The 22,071-nt window shown below is 49.9% G+C and overlaps 1 protein-coding gene across 1 annotated transcript in view; it reads right to left on the bottom strand.

Annotated features, from left to right (window-relative positions):
* Adgre3 (adhesion G protein-coupled receptor E3) overlaps positions 1-22,071 on the bottom strand; it is a 46,575-nt gene that overhangs the window by 2,472 nt on the left and 22,032 nt on the right. The window contains exons 3-14 of the mRNA XM_042693583.1: positions 21,708-21,804; positions 20,180-20,230; positions 17,234-17,353; positions 15,593-15,748; positions 12,928-12,965; positions 10,699-10,882; positions 8,192-8,311; positions 6,311-6,546; positions 4,808-4,975; positions 3,048-3,245; positions 1,110-1,345; positions 253-319 (exon numbers count right to left, since the gene is read on the bottom strand). Of these exons, the coding sequence (XP_042549517.1) occupies positions 253-319; positions 1,110-1,345; positions 3,048-3,245; positions 4,808-4,975; positions 6,311-6,546; positions 8,192-8,311; positions 10,699-10,882; positions 12,928-12,965; positions 15,593-15,748; positions 17,234-17,353; positions 20,180-20,230; positions 21,708-21,732 (1,599 nt within the window). The 5' untranslated portion in view covers positions 21,733-21,804. The remainder of the gene's footprint in view (positions 1-252; positions 320-1,109; positions 1,346-3,047; positions 3,246-4,807; positions 4,976-6,310; positions 6,547-8,191; positions 8,312-10,698; positions 10,883-12,927; positions 12,966-15,592; positions 15,749-17,233; positions 17,354-20,179; positions 20,231-21,707; positions 21,805-22,071) is intronic.

The raw sequence follows: 22,071 nt of genomic DNA, 5'->3' as shown, positions 1-22,071 counted from the left end.
CTCAGTCTTCCACTGCTCACGACTCTGCCTCCATCAAGATGGAACAAGTCCAGCTGGATAACTTAGGCCATGTTTGGGGCTTGCACTATCCTTTCTTGAGACAGGGCCTAACTCCGTAGACCAGGCTGGCCTCGAGTCCGTGGTCAGCCTCAGCCTCTTGCGGGCTGGGATTACAGGCCTGTGCCACCATGGCTGGCTCTCTTGGGTTATTTTATGCCCAGGGGCATATGCCCAGGGTTGACATATACTCACAGACACGATGACACAGACCGGGCCAAGGAAACCCCAGATGAACCCCTGGTCTAGCTGGAGCCAGCAGCTGGAAACAATGGAAGAAGAAGACACAGAGCTCAGAGAAAGTAAGAGATGCGTTCTCCAGTCTGACAACTTTTCTAATCCTTCCCTCAAGCCAGGGGATGACACCCCGGGCTAGGACACTTACTGCCACTTGGTGTCACCTTAAACTTTTTTGCCAGCACTAGATTCCCAGTGCTGGGACTATGGAAACAACGGCGATCCTTTTTTTTTTTTTTTTGGGTCCAGTCGTGGGTCTTGCACTCTGGGCCTGGGCGCTGTCCCTCAGCTCTTCAGCTCCAGGCGAGCGCTCTGCCACTTAAGCCACAGCGCCACTTCCGGCTTTTTCTGTGTATGTGGTGCTGAGGCCTCGAACCCCGGGCCTGAGGCATGCGAGGCGAGCGCTCCACCCCTGAGCCCCCTTCCCGGCGCCCTTGCTTGATTCTTGAGGCCTCAGCATTCCAGATCATGAGAGAAAGTTGAGTCCGAATGGCCCAAATCTCCCCTTAAAGAACCCTCTCAGCCGCTTTGCTCTCGTGCTGCTGCTGGGGCTTGCACCCGGGGCCCAGCGCTCTCCTTGGCTTCTGGGCGGCTCATTTGTGATCAGAGGCTCACGGTTTCTCGGTCAGCGGAGACTACAGCGTGACCCGGGCGTGACCCCGGCGTGGCCGGGCCCCTGGCAAGCTCGCTGCCCGGGTGCGGCGTGGGTCTGGGCGTGACCCCGGCGTGACCCCGGCGTGGCCCCGGCGTGGCCGGGCCCCTGGCAAGCTCGCTGCCCGGCGCCGCGCGGGTCTGGGGGCGCGCGGGGCGCTCACCGCGCAGGGGATCCGTACAGCCGAGGCCTGGCGGCGGCCGAGACGCCCACCACGACGGCGGGGACCCCGTAGCCCGCGGGGTACACGAGCCACTTCGTGACCGCGCTCGCGCCCGAGGAGTGCGGCACCGTCAGGTTGCGGGCGGCGAGGAGCAGGTGCAGCCCCTCCAGCAGCATCCAGGTGAAGGCGGCCAGGTAGAGGTAGTGCAGGGCGCCGGCGATGACGGCGCAGAGCACCTGCGGGGGGGGGGGGGGGGAGGAGGGGGAGGGGGAGGGGGGAGGGGAAGAGGAGGGGGAGGAGAATGAGGAGAGAAGGAGGGGGAGGAGGAGGGGAGGGAAGAGGGGAGGGGAGGAGGGGGAGGAGGAGGGGAGGGGAGGGAGGAGGAGGAGGGGAGGAGGGTGAGGGAAGGAGGAGGGGAGGGGGGAGGGAGGAGGAGGGGGGAGGGGAGGAGGAAGGGGAGGAGGAGGGGAGGAGGGGGAGGGAAGGAGGAGGGGAGGGGAGGAGGGGGAGGAGGAGGGGGGAGGGGAGGAGGAGGGGGGAGGGGAGGAGGAGGGAAGGAAGGGAGGGGAAGGAGGAGGAGGGGAGGGGAGGAGGGGAGGGGAGGAGGGGAGGGAGGAGGAGGGGGAGGGAGGGAGGAGGAGGAGGGGAGGAGGAGGGGGAGGAGGGAAGGAGGAGGGGAGGGGAGGAGGGGGAGGAGGAGGGGGGAGGGGGGAGGGGAGGAGGAGGGGGGAGGGGGGGAGGGGAGGAGGAGGGAAGGAAGGGAGGGGAAGGAGGAGGGGAGGGAGGAGGGAAGGAAGGGAGGGGAGGAGGGGGAGGAAGAAGGGGAGAGGAGAAGGGGAGGTGGCTTATGAAACTGCTTTTAACATGGCCGGGTACCTGTGGCTCAAGTGATAGAGCACCAGCCTTGAGTAATAACACTCAGGGACAGCGCCTGGGCACTGAGTTCAAGTCCCAGGACCAGCACACACATACACACTAAAACCAAATCAAACAAACCCCCAAACCAGTCCCCCTCATCAACCCTCCCAGCGACTTCTAACAACAAATGGTGGTCATCTATTATTACTATTATCAGAGAAACAATTTAAACGTAGGATAAAATAACACAGAATGTTAAAAACCACATAAAAATGTCCTGAGCTTACTTAAAGCCACTCAGAAGAGCAGATTTGGAAGAGAAATCCAGAAGCTCTCTGTCTCCCCCTGGTGGGTTGAAAATGTCTAGACCCATGTCTAGACATCGTGTGGTGGGGACACTAGCTCTACCATTTCCAGGGACAGGGTGTGGTCATCAATAACAGGTGTCCCTTCTTTTTGAAGGCTGAGTAGTATTCCAGGGCATAAGTTTACAGAAAGTGGTCTCTCCCTCACGCGGGGGAGGCGCAGTGGTTGTCTGGAATGCCAGCCCTGGGAGATGAGGTGGGGTGGGGAGATGGAGGTCAACCTGGGCTACATTGTCTCTAATGATAACAGCAGCAGCAGCAGCCACAACAGCAAGGGGTTGAGACAACCACCTCTAAACCTAGTTATGCAGGAGGCTGAGATCAGGAGGCGCACAGTTTGACGCTGGCCTAGGTCAAGGTTCCCGGGATTCCACTTCAGTCCATAGCTGGGTGCGTACCTGTCATTTCAGCTATGTGGGAAATGCAAACAGGTGGACTGAGGTCCAGGACAACCTGGGTGCGGAGTAAGACCCTATCCTAAAAATAATTCGAGCAAAAGTGCTGGAGGTATGGCTCAAAAGGTAGAGCTCCTGCCTGGCAAGCATGCAGGATCTCCAGGATCCCCCAAATACAGTCCCTTGCTCAAATCGAAAGTCCGTCTTGTTATAGGAGCCCCTTGTGAGGCCACTTCATTTCACAGTCCAAGGCGGCAGCCTGGCTCCGTGCGCCCTTGGGCGGGGCAGGGGGCCTGGGGGCCGAGGGGCACGGTGGGTACCTTGGGCTCGGTGCGGTGGATGGCGGTGAGGAAGAGGAGGTGGGCGAGGAAGAGGCAGATGGAGAGCTGCAGGTGCAGGGTGGTGCTGAGGTTGCGGATGGCCCTGCACAGGAGGAAGGTGAGGGCCGCCAGGAGGAGGCAGAGCAGGGAGAGGCTGAGCCCCACTTGGGTGATGAGGGCCAGGGCGGGGTCGGCCTCCTGGGAGGGGGCGGAGCAGAGGTTTGGGTCACTGTTCCTGCTGTGAGGTTCTGGGCCCGCCTCTCTCCCCCCAGACTACCCCATGCCAGGCAGGAAGGCCGGTGAAGAGGCGGGAAGTGCACACAGATAAAAGCTTCCCTCCTTTTCTTCATACATGCAGACGCCTCACACTTGACACATGCAAACAACATATGCTTATACATGCAAATAGCAAACTTGCACATGCAAATGACACACTTACACATGCAAGTAACATACGTACACATGCAAATAACATATTTACAGGTGCAAATAACATTTACACATGCAAATAGCACATACTTAACACATGGAAAATAACATACTTAGGTAATGCAAATGACACACATTTTAGCATATGCACATGGCACACTTAACATACCCATTTTGTGTTCCAATACAAAACATGCAAGCAGCAGATAGGTAACATATGCAAATGACACACGTAACGTAGGTAGATAACCTATTTAATATCTGCAATGGACACACATTTAACATGCAAATGATGCAGGCCTAGTGAATATATACGACTGACATATACTTAACACATGCCAAAGAACATGGTTAGCACACACATGACACCATATATGCACACACACCTACTCAGCATTTTTTTTTTGTCAGTGGTGGAGCTTGAACTCTGGGCCTGGGCGCTGTCCCTCAGCTCTTCAGCTCAAGGCTAACGCTCTACCACTTGAGCCACAGCACCACTTCCAGCAAACATGTGTATTCCGATGACATGTCGCTAATGTGGACAATTCTGATGCTCATCAATGAGTGGGCATAACGGTGAGAGAATATGCGACCCATGTAAACATGGCACTTTGGCATGAGGCTTGTTTTGGCCTAAGTGCATTTTCATAGCTGGCCGAGAGGGTGCGCGCACACGTAGTACCAGCTCAGGGGGTTAAAGCAGGAGGATTGCAACGTGAGGACAGCCCAGGTCACATCGTGTGGCCCTGTGTCCAAAAGCAGAAATCAAGCAAATGAAAAAGCGTTATAAAAACTCCAAAAACCCAGGTGCTGGCGGCCGCGCCTGCCATCCCCGCTTCTCAGGAGGCTGAGATCCGAGCATGGCGGTTCGCTGCCAGCCAGGGCAGGAAAAGTCTGTGAAAGTTTATTTTTTATTTTTTAATCTCCAGTGAACCATCAAAAAGCTGGAGTGGCTTAGGTGGTAGAGCACTAGCCTTGAGTGAATCACTGAAGACAGCACCCAGGCTGGAGGTCAAGCCCCAGGACCGGCACACATGCAAAAATCTGGGACTCTGCTGAGTCCATGGGAGGTTTTCCCTTGCTGTGATTCCCTGAGTAGGACAATGTGACCACGATTCCCCCCATTTCCGTCTTAACAGGGATCCTAGGTCATGTTTGTGGTGATGGAGAAGTCTAGAAGGAGGGCGTGCCTTGGGCTATGTGACATTATGACGTCATTTTGCATGGAGGAATTGAGCATCCTTAGGTTTTGGTCCCTGGGTAGAACCAATATCAACCAGGGTACTGAGGTCCTGCTGCATTAGGGGAGGCATTAAGCGCGTGCACCATACCAGATTGGTCAAGGCCATGAGGACAGCGAAGCTGGACAGGTGAGTGGAGTTGCACACGGTGTGACTTCCGTTCACGCTGACCAGGAAACAACCAGCTGTGTCCCAGTGGCCGCCCGCACCGGTGGCTGCCCAGTACACGCACAGGGTCCTTCTGCTGCGAGGGTTCTTCTGGAAACAGAAAGGATGCGGGGCCCTGTTCCTGGCAATGTCTGGGCGAGGGCACACGGGTCAGGGGTCACACGTGCCCTCTACTGCATGGAATGAAGTGTCACAATCAAGGATGGCTCACGCCTGTCATCCCAGCTATTCGGGAGGCTGAGATCTGAGGATCTGGGTTTGAAGCCAGCCCGGCAGACTCTTTATTTTTGTCGGTCATGGGGCCTGAACTCTGGGCCTGAGTGCTGTCCCTCAGCTTTTCCACTTAAGGAGAGTGTTCTACCACTTGAGCCACAGCGCCACTTCTGGCTTATTTTTCTGCTTATGTGGTGCTGAGGAATCGACCCCAGAGCCTCATGCATGTGAGGCAAGCGCTCTACCACTGAGCCACCTTCCCAGCTCCCCCACCCCCAGCCTCCTATCTCCAAGAACACCAGAAGCTTAGCTGTGGCACAAGTGGTAGAGTGTGAAATCGCTCAAGGACAGCGCCCAGGCCCTGAGTTCCAGCATGCAAAAAAAAAAAAGTTTATAATGGACACATAAGAATTATACACATGGGGCTGGGAAGTGGCTCAGTGGTAGAGCGCTTATCTTGCATGCCTGAGGCCCTAGGTTCGATTCCTCAGCACCACGTAAGCAAAAAGAAAGAAGCTGGAAGTGGCTCAAGTGGTAGAGTGCTAGCCTTCAGCTGAAGAGCTGAGGGACAGCGCCCAGGCCCAGAGTTCAGGCCCACAACCGGACTCCCCCCCCCCAAATAAAGAATTATACACAGGTATGGAATATATTGTGCTTTCTTTTGGTGTAGGTATACGTTGTGTAAGGATCAAATCATAGCCATATCCATACACAATATTTGTTGTATATGTGCTGAAAATGTCCAGAGTTCTTTCTGGTCACTATCCCCAGAATGACTTGGTATAGCAGTCATTTGCATTGACATCCCATCAGGAATTCTTAGTTTCTGTGGTGGCACTGGGATTTGAACCCAGGGCCTTGTTCTTGCTAGGCAGGTACTCTACTGGTTTGAGCCAGACCCCCACCCAAACCAGGGGAGCCACGCCCCGCGTCGACAGGCCACGCCCACCTCCACCAGAACCACGCCCACTTCCGCCTGAGCCACTCTAGGAGCCCCTATTTAAAGTAGGATTGTGAGGGTTCTATGCAAATGCGATAGTGTTTCACCTAAGGTTCTTCCACAGCCAGGGATGTACCTGCAGGTTGCCCTGGCAACCGCCCCTCCCCGCTGGGTACCAGGACAGGATTTAAGTCTTCCCAAAATGGACTCCCATCTGCCGGGTTGCTTGCATAGCAAGCGCACTGCCAGGGCTCCTGGCAGCTGGCACCCACCTTCACATGCTGCAGGGTCAGGGTGACGAAGCCGGGGAGGTAGGAGCCCCTGCGGCCGGAGCTGGATCCCAGGGCTGCGCTCACTATCTGGGAGTTCAGGTACAAGGGCTCGTCCTCCTCCATCTTCTCTTGGAAGTCCAGGGAAGTGGGTTGGAGCATCTCTGTCTCTTCAAAAAAAGTTTCATTGAGGATGTGTCCAAGAGAAGAATAGGAGATAAAGGCAATGGCGCTGGGGCCTGAGGAAACAGAAAATGGGATCTCTTTGTAAAGTGTTTGGATAGAGGGCGTGGCTTAGACGGCAGGGGCGTGGCTCTGTCCTGGGGGCGTGGCCTAATGGGAGGCATGCTCAGCCATAGGGTTGTGGTTTGGCGGTGGGGCGTGGCTTTCTGGTAGGGGTGTGGTTCAGCAGCAGGTGAGGGAGTGGCTTATCCATAGGGCGTGGCTAATCTTTGGGGGCGTGGCTTGGCAGTGTGGCGTTTGGCTTGGCAGTGGGGATGGAACTTCTGAGTAGGAGGTATGATTTAATCAGGGCGTGGCTCAGTGGTGGGGGCGTGGCTCAGTGGTGGGGGCGTGGCTCAGTGGTGGGGGCGTGGCTCGGCGGTAGGGGCGTGGCTAGGCAATAGGCAGCATGGCTTGGTGGTATGAGCAGCTTGCCTAGTGTTCTTTTTTTTTTTTTTTTTTTTGGGTCCGGTCGTGGGCCTGAACTCTGGGCCTGGGCGCTGTCCCTCAGCTCTTCAGCTCAAGGCGAGCGCTCTACCACTTGAGCCACAGCGCCACTTCCGGCTTCTTTCTTTTTGCTTATGGAATGCTGAGGAATCGAACCCAGGGCCTCAGGCATGCAAGGCGAGCGCTCTACCACTGAGCCACCTTCCCAGCCCCTTGCCTAGTGTTTAGCATTCCTGGAACTTTGGGTTCCATCTCCACACCCCAAAAAACCTCTAATGAGAATGGGAATATGTGGTTTGATGCCAGCCACCAAAATTGTTCAGGGGATCCCTTCTCGACCCATAATTAGGTGCAGTGGCAGTGCCCCCACTGCAGAGCCACGCCCCCAGTCAGGTACTTATTATTATTATTATTATTACTGTTATTATTATTTATGTTTTTGTCGGTCATGGGGTTTGAACTCACGGCCTGAGTGCTGTCTCTGATCTTTTTTGCTCAAGGCTAGCGCTCTACCTCTTTGAGCCATAGCATCTTTTCTGGTTTTCTGGTGGTTCATTGGAGATAAGAGTCTTACAGACTTTCCTGCCCGGCTGGCTTTGAACCAGGGTCCTCAGAGCTCAGCCTCTGAGTAGCTACGATTTTAGGCATGAGCCACTGATCCCTGGCTACTTTAGTTATTATTATTAGTTAAATTTCAGGGTAATTCTTTATTTCATTTTTTTGTCGGTCGTGGGGCCTGAACTCTGGGCCTGGGCGCTGTCCCTCAGATCTTCAGCTCAAGGCTAGCGCTCTACCACTTAAGCGACAGCGCCACTTCCAGCCTTTTCTGTTTATGTGGTGCTGAGGAATCGAACCCAGGGCTTCATGCATGCAAGGCAAGCACTCTACCACTGAGCCACCTTCCCAGCCCAAATATGAAAGGGATTTCTTTCCTTCTTCCTTCCTTCCTTCCTTTCTTTCTTTTTTTGGTTGGTCATGGGGCCTGAACTCTGGGCCTGGGCGCTGTCCTTGAGCTCTTCAGCTCAAGGAAAGCACTCTACCACTTCAGCTACAGGGCTACTGTAATTCTTTTTTAGTATAAATTTATTATTATTATTAAAGGAAAAGATACCCAGTCTGAGGGTGAGCATGCTGCCAGGCAGGAGCCCATGGGATGCATTTCCCCGGGGCATCTCTGGATGTAGGAAGGATTGGGACGGCTGCGGTCACACCAACCTTGCGCGTCTTCCTCGATGACATCATCACAATGGACCTGCATGGAGTTCATGTGCACATCTAATGTGAACACCTTTCTTTCTTCAGAACATTTGTCCCCAACGGTCTGTGTGGCAACAGCTGGGAAGGAAGGCAGCAGTTAACAGTATAAAAAGCTTCTAAAGGTAGCTGAGTCTCATTTGCTTGACTGTACAGTAAACAGTAATTCCATAAGTATTCAAATAAATATGAGTTGTCACTGCTGAGCTGGGAAGCGGTGGCTCATACCTGTCATCCTAGCTACTCAGGAGGGCAGGAAAGTCCCTAAGATTCTTATCTCCAATTAAGGACAGGAAAACAAAAGCAAAGCCTGACGTGGAGATGTAGGTGAAATGGTGGTGTAGCTAAAATGGTAGAATGCTACCCTTGTGCAAAAGGAGCCTGGGGACGAGCCTAGGCCCAGAGTTCAAGGCCTATGATCCACACACACACACACACACACACACACACACACACACACACACACACATTGAGTTGTCGCCAGTGAGGAACACCAAAGGCTCCTATTACAAGGAGTCTGTGATGGTCCAGGCAGTGAGTTATAAATGGCGTCTCACATCGTCCTCCTAAGGCTCAAGGAGGAACCATTGTTTCACACAAGCGGGAAATGGCGTTCAGAAATTAAGCGAGGCTGTAACCGTTTGCTTCCTCCCCCAACCCCCAATCTTGGGAATGTAACCAGGGCATCTCACATGCAAGCAAAGGCTCTACCTCTTGAGTCGTGCCCACCCCCCCAGCCAGTTAGTTTTATGTCTATGAGCTAGGGTTTCTGTTTTTGTTTTTTTGGGTCCGGTCGTGGGGCCTGAACTCTGGGCCTGGGCGCTGTCCCTCAGCTCTTCAGCTCAAGGCGAGCGCTCTACCACTTGGGCCATAGCGCCACTTCCGGCTTTTTTTTTTTCTGCTTATGGGGTGCTGAGGAATCGAACCCAGGGCCCCAGGCATGCAAAGCAAGCGCTCTACCACTGAGCCACCTTCCCAGCCCGAGCTAGGGTTTCTGTAGCCATGCCTAGCTGGCCTCCACCTTGCAATCTCCCTGCCCCTGCCTAGTGATACAGGCACGCGGCATTTATTCTCCAAAAGCAATTACGGACAAAGAGGGACAGCTTTAAGGACAAGACAGGACGGGGAATAATGGTGAGGAGATGAGGAATTACCTGGGTGTTTAACAAAGGTTCCCTTGGTTGAGGGGATCCAAGTCTTCATTGAAAAAAAAGAGAGGGGCTGGGAAGGTGGCTCAGTGGTAGAGCGCTTGCCTTGCATGCATGAGGCCCTGGGTTCCATTCCTCAGCACCACATAAGCAGAAAAAAAAAGCCGGAAGTGGCGCTGTGGCTCAAGTGGTAGAGCGTTAGCCTTGAGCTGAAGAGCTGAGCGACAGCGCCCAGGCCGAGTTCAGGCCCATGACCAAAAAAAAAAAAAGAAAAAAAGAAAAAAAAGAGAATGAAGCGGCAGAGGTAGGGGCGTGGCTCCCAGAGCGAGGGTGTGACTTAGGCCAAGGGGCGTGGCTTAGGCCAGGGGGCGTGGCTCAGTGCCACCTAAGCCATCGCTTAGGTGTTGGGGGCGTGGCTCATCAGCAGGGGGTGTGGCCTAAGGGTTAGGGGCCTGACTCAGCCTGGGGGCGTGGCTCAGTAGGGGGTGTGGCTTCAGCGATAGAGCACCAGCCTAGCAAGTGCAAGCAAGGCTTGAGTTCAAACTCCAGTACTGTCAGAAATAAAAAAGATATGAGAATAAAATACAGCAGAGGGCTGGGGCAGGGGTAGCTCCGTGCTAGAGAGAACTTTCCCAGCATGTGAAGGGCCCGGGTTCCATCCTTAGTGACACAACCACAAAACCAGACAAGATGAAGCGTGACTAGGAATAGGAAATTGTCAAGTTGGGGGCATTAACGTTCTGCTTTGTCTCTTCTGTACACGTCACAAAGGTTAAAAAAGGGGAATAACAGGATAGCATACCGGCAAGCAAGAATATTTTAGAGTTGGGTGTCGCTGGGCCTGGTTTCTGTCCCTGAGCCTCTCTGTGCTCAAGGCAAGCGCTCTACCACCTGAACCACAGCGCCACCTCCGGTTTTCTGATGGAGATCAGAGCCTCACAGACTTTCCTGCCCGGGCTGGCTTTGAATCGTGATCCTCAGACCTCAGTCTCCTGAGTAGCTAGGATGACAGGCGTGAGCCACCGGCGCCCAGTTTGTGGTCCAATTTAATGTCCAAGAAACTGCCCAACTGTACTATTTGTGAAGTTAACCCCTGTGCAGCCTCACACAATTGCAGTATTGTGCACATTTCCTTGATTCCCATGGTTCCCCCAAATATCCCCCTCCCCCATCCCCTGGTCCTCCTCTGCCCCTCCACCTCCTCTCACCGCACGAGGTCTGCGTTGTCTCCCTTTTTACAACGATGGGCGCATGCGCTGCCTCTCTTGTCTGTTTTCCAATTATTTAGCAGAGATCCCTGGCTAATCATCTTCAACTTACCCAGAGTCCTGTTGAAGGCTTCCTGGATTTTTCGCCGTGGGGTTTTCAAGGCTGCTTCGAGAACACTAGATTCTGCATCCTGGAGGAGGGATGACGCTGCGGAGGCGAGTTCCCGTTTGTCCTCTCTTCTCCACAGAGTCTGATTGGTGAGTAGTGACTCGAACTTGTTGACAATTTCCTGCAGCTTTGAAGTCACAAAGAACATTTATTTTATCAATCGAATGTGGACAGGTGCGGTGGAGCACACCTTTAATCCCAGCTGTTCAGGAGGTGGAGACTGGGTGGATCGATGTGTTGAGCCCAGCCCCAGGCAAAAAGTGGGGGACCCCCCGTTAGGATCCCCCCCATCTTAACGGAGAAGCTGGGAGTAGTGTGGTGCTGCACGGGAGGCATAGGGGAAAGGATTGTGTTTGAGGCTGGTCTGAGGTGAAACATTCAGCATGCTACTTGGAAAACAACTAAAGTAAAAAGGTTTAAAAAAGCGGGGGAGGGCTGGAGATGTGGCTCAAGTGGTAGAGCACTTCCTTGGGGGCTTCCTGTCATGCTGGGATTACAGGCATGAATCACTGGGTCCAACTTTCTAGATGGAGTCTCACAGACTTTTTTTTTTTTTTTGGGTCCAGTCATGGGCCTGAACTCTGGGCCTGGGCGCTGTCCCTCAGCTCTTCAGCTCAAGGCTAGCGCTCTACCACTTGAGCCACAGCGCCGCTTCCGGCTTTTTTCTTTTTTCTTATGTGGTGCTGAGGAATCGAACCTAGGGCCTCAGGCGTGCCAGGCAAGCGCCCTACCACTGAGCCGCCTTCCCAGCCCCTCTCACAGACTTTTCAGGTAGCACTGCTCTAGTCTTCCTGTCCACCCAGTCTCCGGCTCCCGTGCAGTTTGGGATGTCAGGTTTCAGCCACTGCGCCCAGCTACGGGGTGAGGTAGGGAGCATGCTCTGGCTGGCCTCCAATTTGAATCCTTCCATTCCCAGCCTCCCATGTCCCTAGGATTATAGGCAAATGCCAGGCTACATTTAATTCTTTGTGAGCTACATTTATGAGCTAAGTAGCTTTATGAGCTATGACAATGGCGATAACGATTACAAGTTGTAAAACAAACAAAAAATCCTCCAAAATTCTTGAATTTAAATGGGCCTTGTTACTTTTTTTTTTTGTCGGTCATGGGGCTTGAACCCTGGGCCTGAGCGCTGTCCCTCAGCTCTTCAGCTCAAGGCGAGTGCTCTACCACTTGAGCCACAGCGCCACTTCCAGTTTTCTGGTGGTTTTATTGGAGATAAGAGCCTCACAGACTTTCCTGCCTGGGCTGGCTTTGAACCATGATCCTCAGATCTCACTCTCCTGAGTAGTTAGGATGACAGGCGTGAGCCACTGGTGCCCGGTTTATTAAGCTAGTTTTGTGCTTTATTTCTGTTAAGAGAATCACAGGGCTCTGGGTGGCAGGAAGAGGGGACGTAGAGAGCCAAACACAGAAGCAAGTCGAAGAATTTTGAACAGTTTTGTGAATAATCTGTGTGCCCTAACTCACAGTCACGTTTGTATCTATTTATCTAGTGTGTATACGTGTGTATTCATCTACGTGTGTGTACATGCAGTGACACGTGACACATGATAAATGTGTATGTGTGTGTCTAAGTCATAAATCATCATATCAACAGAAAAGTATTATGATATGTATAACACTGCAATTCATGACATGTAGAATTTTGCTTTAAGAATGTTAGTCACGTAAAAATGTATAACCGATCATATAATCACGTAATATTGTATAATGAAATAACACATATGTGTTTTTTTTCCTCAGGCAGGGTTTCAGATAATGGCCCCAGTTGGCCTCAAATTCACGATCCTTCTCCCTCAGCCTCCTTAGTGCTGGCATTACAGGTATTGCACCACCAGACCTGGCTGACATCATATGGATTGAGTAGTATATGATATCATTATGCATTACATCATAGTATGTATAATAAAATAATGTGGAATATAATATTATTGGCAGATAATAATACATCATGTTTATAACGTGTAACATTATCTATCAACTATTGTGTACATTCTACTTATTCTTCTATCTATCTGTCTGTCTGTCTGTCTGTCTGTCCATCCATTGATCTGCCTGTACATCTATCCATCTGTCCATCCCTCCTCTTGCCAGCTTGGGACTTTGTCAGTACTCGTTTCCTGGCCTCTGTCTCCTGCTGGGTTCCGGGGACCAGTGAGTGTTGCTCACCTGTTGGTGGCCCTGAGCTGCCTTTGAGGAGTTGGTCTCTGCAACACATGGAGAGCAGTTACTGTTGGACCCGGTGCCCAGGTGGCTGGCTAGGCAATTCTCCATCTGCAAAATCTGGACTTACACTCTGCTTTCAATCACCATTACAATTGATCCTCATTGCAATTTGTATAATGATATATTCATATCATTCATCTTCATTGTTTGTACTCTGTCTTCACCGACACTGTTTTTGTTGGGGATAGGGGTTCAAAGCTTGAGCTCCTCATTCATCCTAGGGTGGCACATGTGCCTTACTTGTTTTCCCCTGTGGTATTGAGGATGGAACTCAGGGTCTCACGCTTGCTCAGCTGGCGCTACCGTTTGAGCCATGCCCTCCAGCCAGTTTTATTTTGTTGTTTAATTGGAGATGAAGTCTTTGGGACTTGCTTCATGCCACAGTCCTCTGGACTGCAGCTTCCTGAAGAGCTAAGATTACTGATGTGAACCACTGGCACCATGCTAGTTTTTGTTTTTCTTTTTGTGCCTTCTCCTAGGACTTGAACCCTGGACCTGGGTGCTGTTTCTGAGCCTCTTTGTGCTCAAGGCTAGTGCTCTACCACTTGAGCCACAGCTTTATTTCCAGCATTTTGGTAGTTAATTCAAGATAAGAGTCTTACAGACTTTCCTGCTTGGGCTGGCTTCAAACTGCATTGTCAAATCTCAGCCTCCTGAGTAGCTAGAATTACAGGTGTGAGCCACTGGTGCCTGGCTTAATTATTTTATTTTATTTTAATTGGCAATAGAAATGCTACTCCTTCATCTGAATACTTTAAATAAAATACGACATGGTTAGCCGGGCGCTGGTGGCTCACGCCTGTAATCCTAGCTACTCAGGAGGCTGAGATCTGAGGATGCTGGTTCAAAGCCAGCCCGGGCAGGAAAGACCGTGAGACTCCTATCTCCAATAAACCATCAGAAAACCGGAAGTGGCGCTGTAGCTCAAGTGGTAGAGTGCTCGCCTTGAGCTGAAGAGCTGAGGGACAGCGCCCAGGCCCAGAGTTCAAGCCCCACAACCGACAAAAACAAAAAACAAACAAACAAAAAAAAACCCGACATGGTTAGTTATTAGGGTAATGCATGGCTTCTGGTATAAAGTAGAATAGCAGTTTTATTTTTTAACGGAACCAGTTTGTGAGAGTTTAGCTTTAAAGTCTCTTTCTGGAGGCGGGGGCTGGTGACTCATACCTGTAACTTCAGCTACTCAGGAGGCTGAGATCTGAGATTCCAGGTTCAAAGCCAGCATGGGCAGGAAAGCCTGTGAGACTCCTATCTCAAATTAACCAATTAAAAGCAAGAAGTGGAGGAGTGGCTCAAATGGTAGAATGCCAACCTTGAGTGAAAAAGCTAAGGGACAGCACACTCAGCCCCCAAGTTCATACCCCAGGACTGGCATATTCCAAACAAACAAAAAACAAACCCACAAGAAAACAAAAGTCAAAACCAAATAAACCAGAATTTACGTGATTCTGAGAGTCAGTTAACTAATCTCCCTTTGGATGGCTTCAAGGGCAGCCGTGGTTGCACGTGGAGCTGCGAGTGTAGCTCTATTTGTGATGCCTGGCTCTGCATTATTGGTTCTTAGGGAATGTCAGCCTCAGAGTTTGGGGGTGCCTTGGTGTCAGGCAAGGTTTCTGACTTAGCTATAGGCCTGGCATGTGTCTTCTGCCTACCACCTCCACCCACCTTCTGCTGGATTTGAATTCCTGCTCTCTCTGTTCCATTTATATACATGACCACAAACCAGGCTGTGCTAAAGCCACCAGCACAACCATGTTCACTGCAGTATTCTTTACCAGAGCCAAGATATAGAATTAACCCAGATGCCCCTCAGTAGATGAATGGATCAAGAAACTGTGATATCTATCTATCTATCTGTCTGCCTGCCTGCTTGCCTGTCTATCTATGAATTCTATGCTTCCATTAGAGAGAATGACATTACCCCATTCATAAGAAAATGGAAGACTTGGAAAAATTATACTAAATGAAGTCAGCCAGACCCAAAGCTGCATAATTTCCTTCATTTGTAATAACTAGAGTGTGCATATAAATCCACAAGTAAACCCAGTGGATAGTAAAAGATAAATAAATATACCTGGAATTGGTTAATTAAACAGCACTCTAAACATTCACACAGTGAGAACAAAGGAAGATAGTTTTAGGAGAGGGTCACAAGGGCTCAATAACTATGTGCATATGATCTTATAAAATGATGCTTATCGAAATAAACTCCAAGAAATGGAAGCAAGAAGTTTTTTTGTTTTGTTTCTTTTTTGCCACTCCTGGGGCTTGAACTCAGTGCCTGGACACTGTCCCTGAGCTTCTTTTGCTCAAGGCTAGCACTCTACCACTTGAGCCACAGCGGCACTTCCGGTTTTCTAGTGGTTTATTGGAGATAAAAGTCTCACAGACTTTTCTGCCCTGGCTGGCTTTGAACCACTATCCTCAGATCTCAGCCTCTGAGTGGGTAGATGAAGGCGTGAGCCACTGGCACCCGGCTTTAAAAAAAAAAAAAAATTGTACTGTTTATGTTTTTTTCCTCCCTTCCATAGCATCAACGTGAATTCTGGCAGACTCAATGAAGAGGAAAAGAGGAAAGGAAGCAAGAAGACCCCAATTCTCTCACTGTGACAAGTGTTCTCCTTGGAATATTTGAACTGCACACCACCGGAGGCCAGTTCAAATCCAGCCATGCAGCGGCATTCGAAGGTCCCCTTGAGGTTGTGGCACTGGGCATTTGGTCCACAATCCATGCTCACAGGAGGTGCACACTCATCAACATCTGGAATCCAAGCACGAAAGTTCCCCGGTAACCAAGCAGAATACTCACACTGCATTTTTCCTTTTTATGCTGATTTTGGGACTCGAACCTGGGCCCTGAGATTGTTTTTTCTCCTCTTAAGGCTGGCGCTTGACAATTTGACCCACAGCTCTACTTCTGTCTTTTTGGCGGTTAATTGGAGAGAAAACATTCAAGGAGTTTTCTACCCCAGCTGATTTTGAACCTTGATCCTCAGTGCTCAGCCTTCTAAGTACCTAGGATTACAAGCATGCACAACCATTCTAAACTGTGAATTGAAAAATTAATATTTGTTAGCCAGACGAATGAGGTTTACTGTGATATCTCCAAATATGCTCATGAATTGATCATGTTCTCCCATTTTCTCCCAATTTTACCTTAGCTCACCTTTCCAGCATTGTTCTGTTTCCGTGTTGAGTTTTCTTTTCTCCTCCCTCATCATTTTACTATTGTTATTATAAAGGTGATATAGAGAGTGGTTACAGTTACATAAGTGAGGTATTGAGTACTTTTTTTGGGACAATTTCACCCCTTCTCTCCCAGTTTTTCCCTCCCATCCCCATTCACAAGTTGTATAGTTCATTTTCAACATAGTGTCTAGTGAGCACCAATGCTGCCTTTGTTCACCCTTTGCCCCTCTGTTCCTGTGCCTCCCAGGGACAGATAAATGAGTAAGATGAGAAGAAAAGAAAACAAAACAGCAACAAAGAAAAAAACCCTCATTTCCATTTCCTGGGTTAATCTCAGTAAGTACTATTTTATATGATTGGATGCACGTAGGTATTGCACCTCCTTTCATGTTGAATTTTCTTTTTTAGTTTCTCCCATTTACAAAAGAGCATGTGCTACCCAGCTTTCTGCTTCACTTAACACAATGCCTTCCAGTTTCATCCACTTGGTTGCACAGGTCAGGATTTCATTCTTCTTCAGGGATACATAATATTCTGATTGTGTGAGACACCATGAAGAACTTGGCTTTTTTTTTCTTTCAGTGACATATCTTAGTGCCCAATCCTTGTCCTTACTTGAGAAAACAATTGTGCCATGCTTTCTTTTTCTTTTCTTTTCTGTTTTTTTTTTTTTTGGGAGGGGATGAAATTCTGGACTTCAATTCAGGTCTACACGCTTGCTCTGCTTGCTTGCTTGGCTGGCCCTCTCCTGCCTGAGCCATGCCTCCAGCCCTGCACCAGGCTGTATCACTCAGGAAGCAGTGTTTTATTCATGATCTGATCCCACTTCATGGAGTTGGCATAACTATCCTCACAAGATAGGGGAGAAAAGGAGTTTGAGAGCTTGCCAGATTCTACAAGAATCTGGCGCTTCTTTCTTGGTGAGGTTTACATAGGTAGATGATGATGATGATGATTATTATTATTATCATTATTATAGCATTGTTCTTCTCTGCAATTTCTCTTTCCCACAGCCCTGGGGACGCCCTCCTTCCCCTCCTGTTGGTGACTCCTTTACCGTCACACGTTTCCAAGGGGAAGGTGAAGATCTTCTGCCCAGAGCTGGAAGTGTACCCGGGGTTGCAGGTGCAGGCCGTGCTGTTGACACAGGAAGCATGCTGGGGACAGGAGCAAGCGTCTGCGAGGGAGCGAAAGGCAGCCACGTCAGCCACGGGTCGGCTTGTTTCTCTTGAGTCACAATTTTGGAGCTATTACTTTGAGAGAGAGAGAGAAAGAGAGGGAGAGAGAGAGCGAGCAAGAGAGAGAGAGACAGAGAGACAGAGACAGAGAGAGACAGAGAGAAAGAGAGACAGAGACAGAAAGAGAGACAGACAGACAGAGGAGAAAAACTAATAGAGCGGATGAATTTGGTCCCAGCATGCTGGACACATGTACGGACATAGCAGAAGGAAACTCTATTGAAACTCTATTGTGTAATTGATTTATACGCACCAAAAATAAAAAGGCCCAGGGATAGCCTTCCACACCCCGCAGCCCAATGCGCTTCTCCTTTAGGCACACTGGAGTTCGAACTGCTTGCGTGGCAGGTGCTCTGCCACTCAAGCCACGCCCCCGCGTCAGCCACGCCCCCACCAACCACTCAACACCCTATGATTAGAGCCACGCCCCCACGCTTGAGCCACGCCCCACCACTTGAGCCACGCCCATCACTTGAGCCACGCCCCAGACCAACACAGTGACTAGATTTGATTCTGGGCCTACCACTAACTAGATTTGGGCAAAGGTCCTGGTCTGTTCAGATTCTTGTTGTTTTGTTTTTTGGACTTTCTTCTTTTTTTTTTTTTGTCGGTCGTGGGGCTTGAACTCCGGGCCTGGGCGCTGTCCCTCAGCTCTTAAGCTCAAGGCGAGCGCTCTACCATCTGAGCTACAGCGCCACTTCCGGTTTTCTGGTGGTTTATTGGAGATAGGAGTCTCACGGTCTTTCCTGCCCGGGCTGGCTTTGAACCGCGATCCTCAGCCCGGCTGGACTTTCTTTTATTGTAGAAATGTTGTGCAGAGGGATTACAGTTACATGAGCAAGGTAATGAGTACACTTCCTATTGAGCATTGTTGCTTCCTCCTTTGTGGTCTTTCCGATTAATTGCTTTGCTAGAATGTGAGTTGAGGATTAATTTTGGGAAGTTCATATTATGTAGCAAGAGTCAACTATGATTTGAAGCACTGGAGCTGTGGCTCATAGGACGGGACAGGGCTTTGTGGAAGGGGCTTGGCTCAGCTTTCCCAGAGGAGGCTGTCCATAGTTTTTGTTTTTTGTTTTATTTTATTTTTTTGTCCATCGTGGGGCCTGAACTCTGGGTCTGGGCGCTGTCCCTGCGTTCTTCAGCTTAAGATGAGCGCTCTACTGTTTGAGCCACAGCACCACTTCCGGTTTTCTAGTGGTTTATTGGAGATCAGAGTCTCATGGACTGTTCCATCCAGGCTGGCTTTGAACTGTGATCCTCAGATCTCAGCCTCCTGAGTAGCTAGGATTACAGGCGTGAGCCACCGGCGCCTAGCTTGTCCATAGTTTATTGTAGAAGATAAATGAGGAAATAGAAACGTTTATTCTGATTTGAACTTAATTGTGCACAGGGTACTCCATAAATATATGTGTGTGTGTGTGTGTGTGAATATATACATCGCTGGTCCTGGAGCTTGAACTCAGGGCCTGGGTACTGTCCCTGAACTTCTTTTGCTCAAGGCTAGCATACTACCATTTGAGTCACAGTGCCACTTCTGGCTTCTTTTGTGTATGTGGTACTGAGGAATCAAACCCAGGGCTTCATGCATGCAAGGCAAGCACTCTACCACTAGGCCATATTCCCAGCCAAATACACACAGACACACACACACATATTTTTTTTTTTTTTGTGGGTTGTGGGGCTTGAACTCTGGGCCTGGGCGCTTTCCCTCAGCTCTTCAGTTCAAGGCTAGCACTCTACCGCTTGAGCCACAGCGCCACTTCTGTTGTTTTAGTGGTTCATTGTAGATCAGAGTCTCATGGACTTTTCTGCCCAGGCTGGCTTTGAACTGCAATCCTCAGATCTCAGCCTACTGAGTAGCTAGGATTATAGGCATCAGCCACTGGTGCCCAGGTAGGTCCATATGTATATTTTTAATGCTTGATTAGTTAAAATACATTTTAAGCTAAGTGCTGGTGGCTCACACCTGCAGTCTTGGCTACTCTGGAGGTTGAGATCTGAGGATTGAACTTCAAAGCCAACACCAGGCAGGGAAGTTCATTATACTCTCATCTCCAATTAACCAGCAAAAAGCTATATATAAGTGGAGCTGTGGCTCAAGTGGTAGAGTGCTAGCCTTGAGCAGAAAAGCTCAAGGGCAATGCCCAGCCCCTGAGTTCAAGCCCCAGGACCAGTATTCATAAAACAAATATACTTTAAATGTGCAAAAACAATTACACATTTGATCAAAGAAAACAGAAGAGAATTTGTACTTAGACCTTCCTTTCTCTCACACACACTACTTTGAAATGATTTTGTCCATGACTTGTTGAGTTGTTTATGACATGAATGATAATTATTACCTTTGCTTTTTCTCTCCCCATCTGAACATTTACTTCAGGAGACTTTACGTGTATGTGTGTGCCTGTGTGCACGTATGCATGTATGTGTATCTATTTTACAGAGCTGGGGATGGAACCTGGGGCCTCACATGTGCTAGGCAAGTGCTCTATCACTTCTACTCCAGTATTACTGTATTTTACCTACTGTTCTTTCTCTGCATTGTACCCATGTACCCACATGAACCTGTTCTGGCTAACAAAAACATATGAACATCAAACAAAAAGTAAGAAAGGTCCAGATGGAACAGAATGATCACTCAAGCAAACACGAGCAAGCTTTCCCACATATTGCTTCCTGCACAGTTCCTCCGGCTTGAGGATGCGATTCCCCCAGCTCCAGCCCTAGTCCTTTCCCTTGCCTGTCCACCTCTGAGTACTCACAGGAGGCATACTGAGTCATAGCTCCAGGCAGGCTTAGCAGAAAGCAGAGTCCTGGAACACAAGAGAAAAAACTTGAGACAACCAGGGAAAGAGTCCAGAACCTTCCCCTTCCTCTTCCAAGGGCTATCAATCAGTTATGTGTTGCTGCAAAAAAAAATATTGATCACAACAACCTATTGGTTTTAAACAGTTCTCTTCCAAGGTTTCTGTGGGTGGGTGGGGTCTGGGAAGGGCTCCTAGGGGTGATTCTGGCTCAGGCTGCTTATGTGGTTGTAGTGTAGAGTTTTCCTCTTTAGAGCCTGGAGTTGTTTGGGCTTCCTTCCAACATGGCAGCCTGGAGCAGGTTTCTCCTATGGCACCTCTAAGCTCTAAACGAGAATGTTCCAGCCAATGAGGTCAATATTGTTCTCTCTCTGTCTGTATATATACATATATATATATTTAAAGCTGGGATTTGAACTCTGGGCCTGAAGTTTGCCAGGCCAGCACTGAATGGCCGTGTCATATGGCCTATTGATGTATCAAGCCTCTTGCCCCACTGTGGAGCCAAGCCCCACCACGGAGCCACACCCACCCACACCTCTGTTGAAGAAAGCTAACCTTGAGCAAAAAAGCTAAGGGACAATGTCCCTGCCCTGAATTGAAGCTCCATTACTGGCACTCACGTCAGCCTCAAAGAAAAAACAAAAGTGGAGTCATTGTAAGCCAAACACAGGTACATGAAAGGTACGTGGCAAATACTTAAACACATGCACTGTTATTATTATTGCTAGTATTAATTACTATGCTGAGGATAGGACCCAGGGCCTTATGCGTGCTATGCAAGTGCTCTCCTACTGGCTCGGTCACTATTGTTTTATTATTTATGTATTTAACTTTGTACACTTCAAACGTGTCCATCCAGGTGTCCAGTGCCTTTCAATCTGAGTCATCCCTTTCCCCACTACCCCACATCTCACCTCTCCCCCTCCCCCAGACTAACATCATGTTTTGCACTTCCTTTACCACAGATGTACACCAAGGATTCAGCCAGTCATCTATCTATCTATCTATCTATCTATCTATCTATCTATCTATCTATCTAATCTATCTATCTGTGCCAGTCCTGGGACTTGGACTCAGGGTCTTGGTATTGTCCCTGAGTTTTCTTGCTCAAGGGTAGTGCTCTATCACTTGGGTCACAAGCTCCCCTTCTGGCTTTTTGCTGGTTACTTGGAGATGAGAGTCTCACAGACCTTTACTGTCTCACTGGCTTTATACTGTGATCCTCAAATCTCAGCCTCCTGAGATACATAAGCCCTCCCTCCCCCAGCCCCCAGCAATTTTTATTTTCTTTTTGGTCACAGAAAAGGGATAAAGGAGGAGAGGGAAAGCACCAGGAGCCTGCAAGAACAGAGTCCAGGTAGTTTCGTTAGTTTCCAAGATGGGGAAGATCTGAATGAGGAAAGGAAGTCCGGGTGAAGGGGGGATGGAGCCCCTCATGGGCTGGATAGGAGGGGTGGTGGAGTCAAGGCTGCCATCACTGTACCTGGGAGAAGCCATGGCCTTTGCATCCTGTGGTGCAGGTGACACCAGCCAGCTCTGGAAAGTCCCCTCCTGCGCTCCCAGCTGACAACCAGCCCCAGCTGAGATCTCCCAAGAACTGATGGCGGGAGGAGCGACGGGTGTCTCTTAGGCAAACTGGCTCAGGAAATTGCTCTCCTGGACCTGAGCCTCTTCCCCTTTCACCACCCCACCCGTGCTTCTGCTTTTTTAATTAAAAAAAAATTGTTTTGTTTCTGTGCTGGTTCTGGGCCTGACCTCAGGACCCGCGCGCTGTCTCTGAGCTCTTTTCACCCAAGGCTGGCGCTCTACCACTTGAGGTGTAGCTCAAATGGCGGCTTTTTGGTGGT

Source organism: Dipodomys spectabilis, unplaced genomic scaffold (genome assembly GCF_019054845.1).
Source record: "Dipodomys spectabilis isolate Male_0828 unplaced genomic scaffold, ASM1905484v1 ptg000173l, whole genome shotgun sequence".
In the NCBI taxonomy this organism is placed as follows: Eukaryota; Metazoa; Chordata; class Mammalia; order Rodentia; family Heteromyidae; genus Dipodomys; species Dipodomys spectabilis.
Note: the sequence above shows the minus strand (reverse complement) of the source record. Positions and strands in the feature narration are given on the sequence as shown.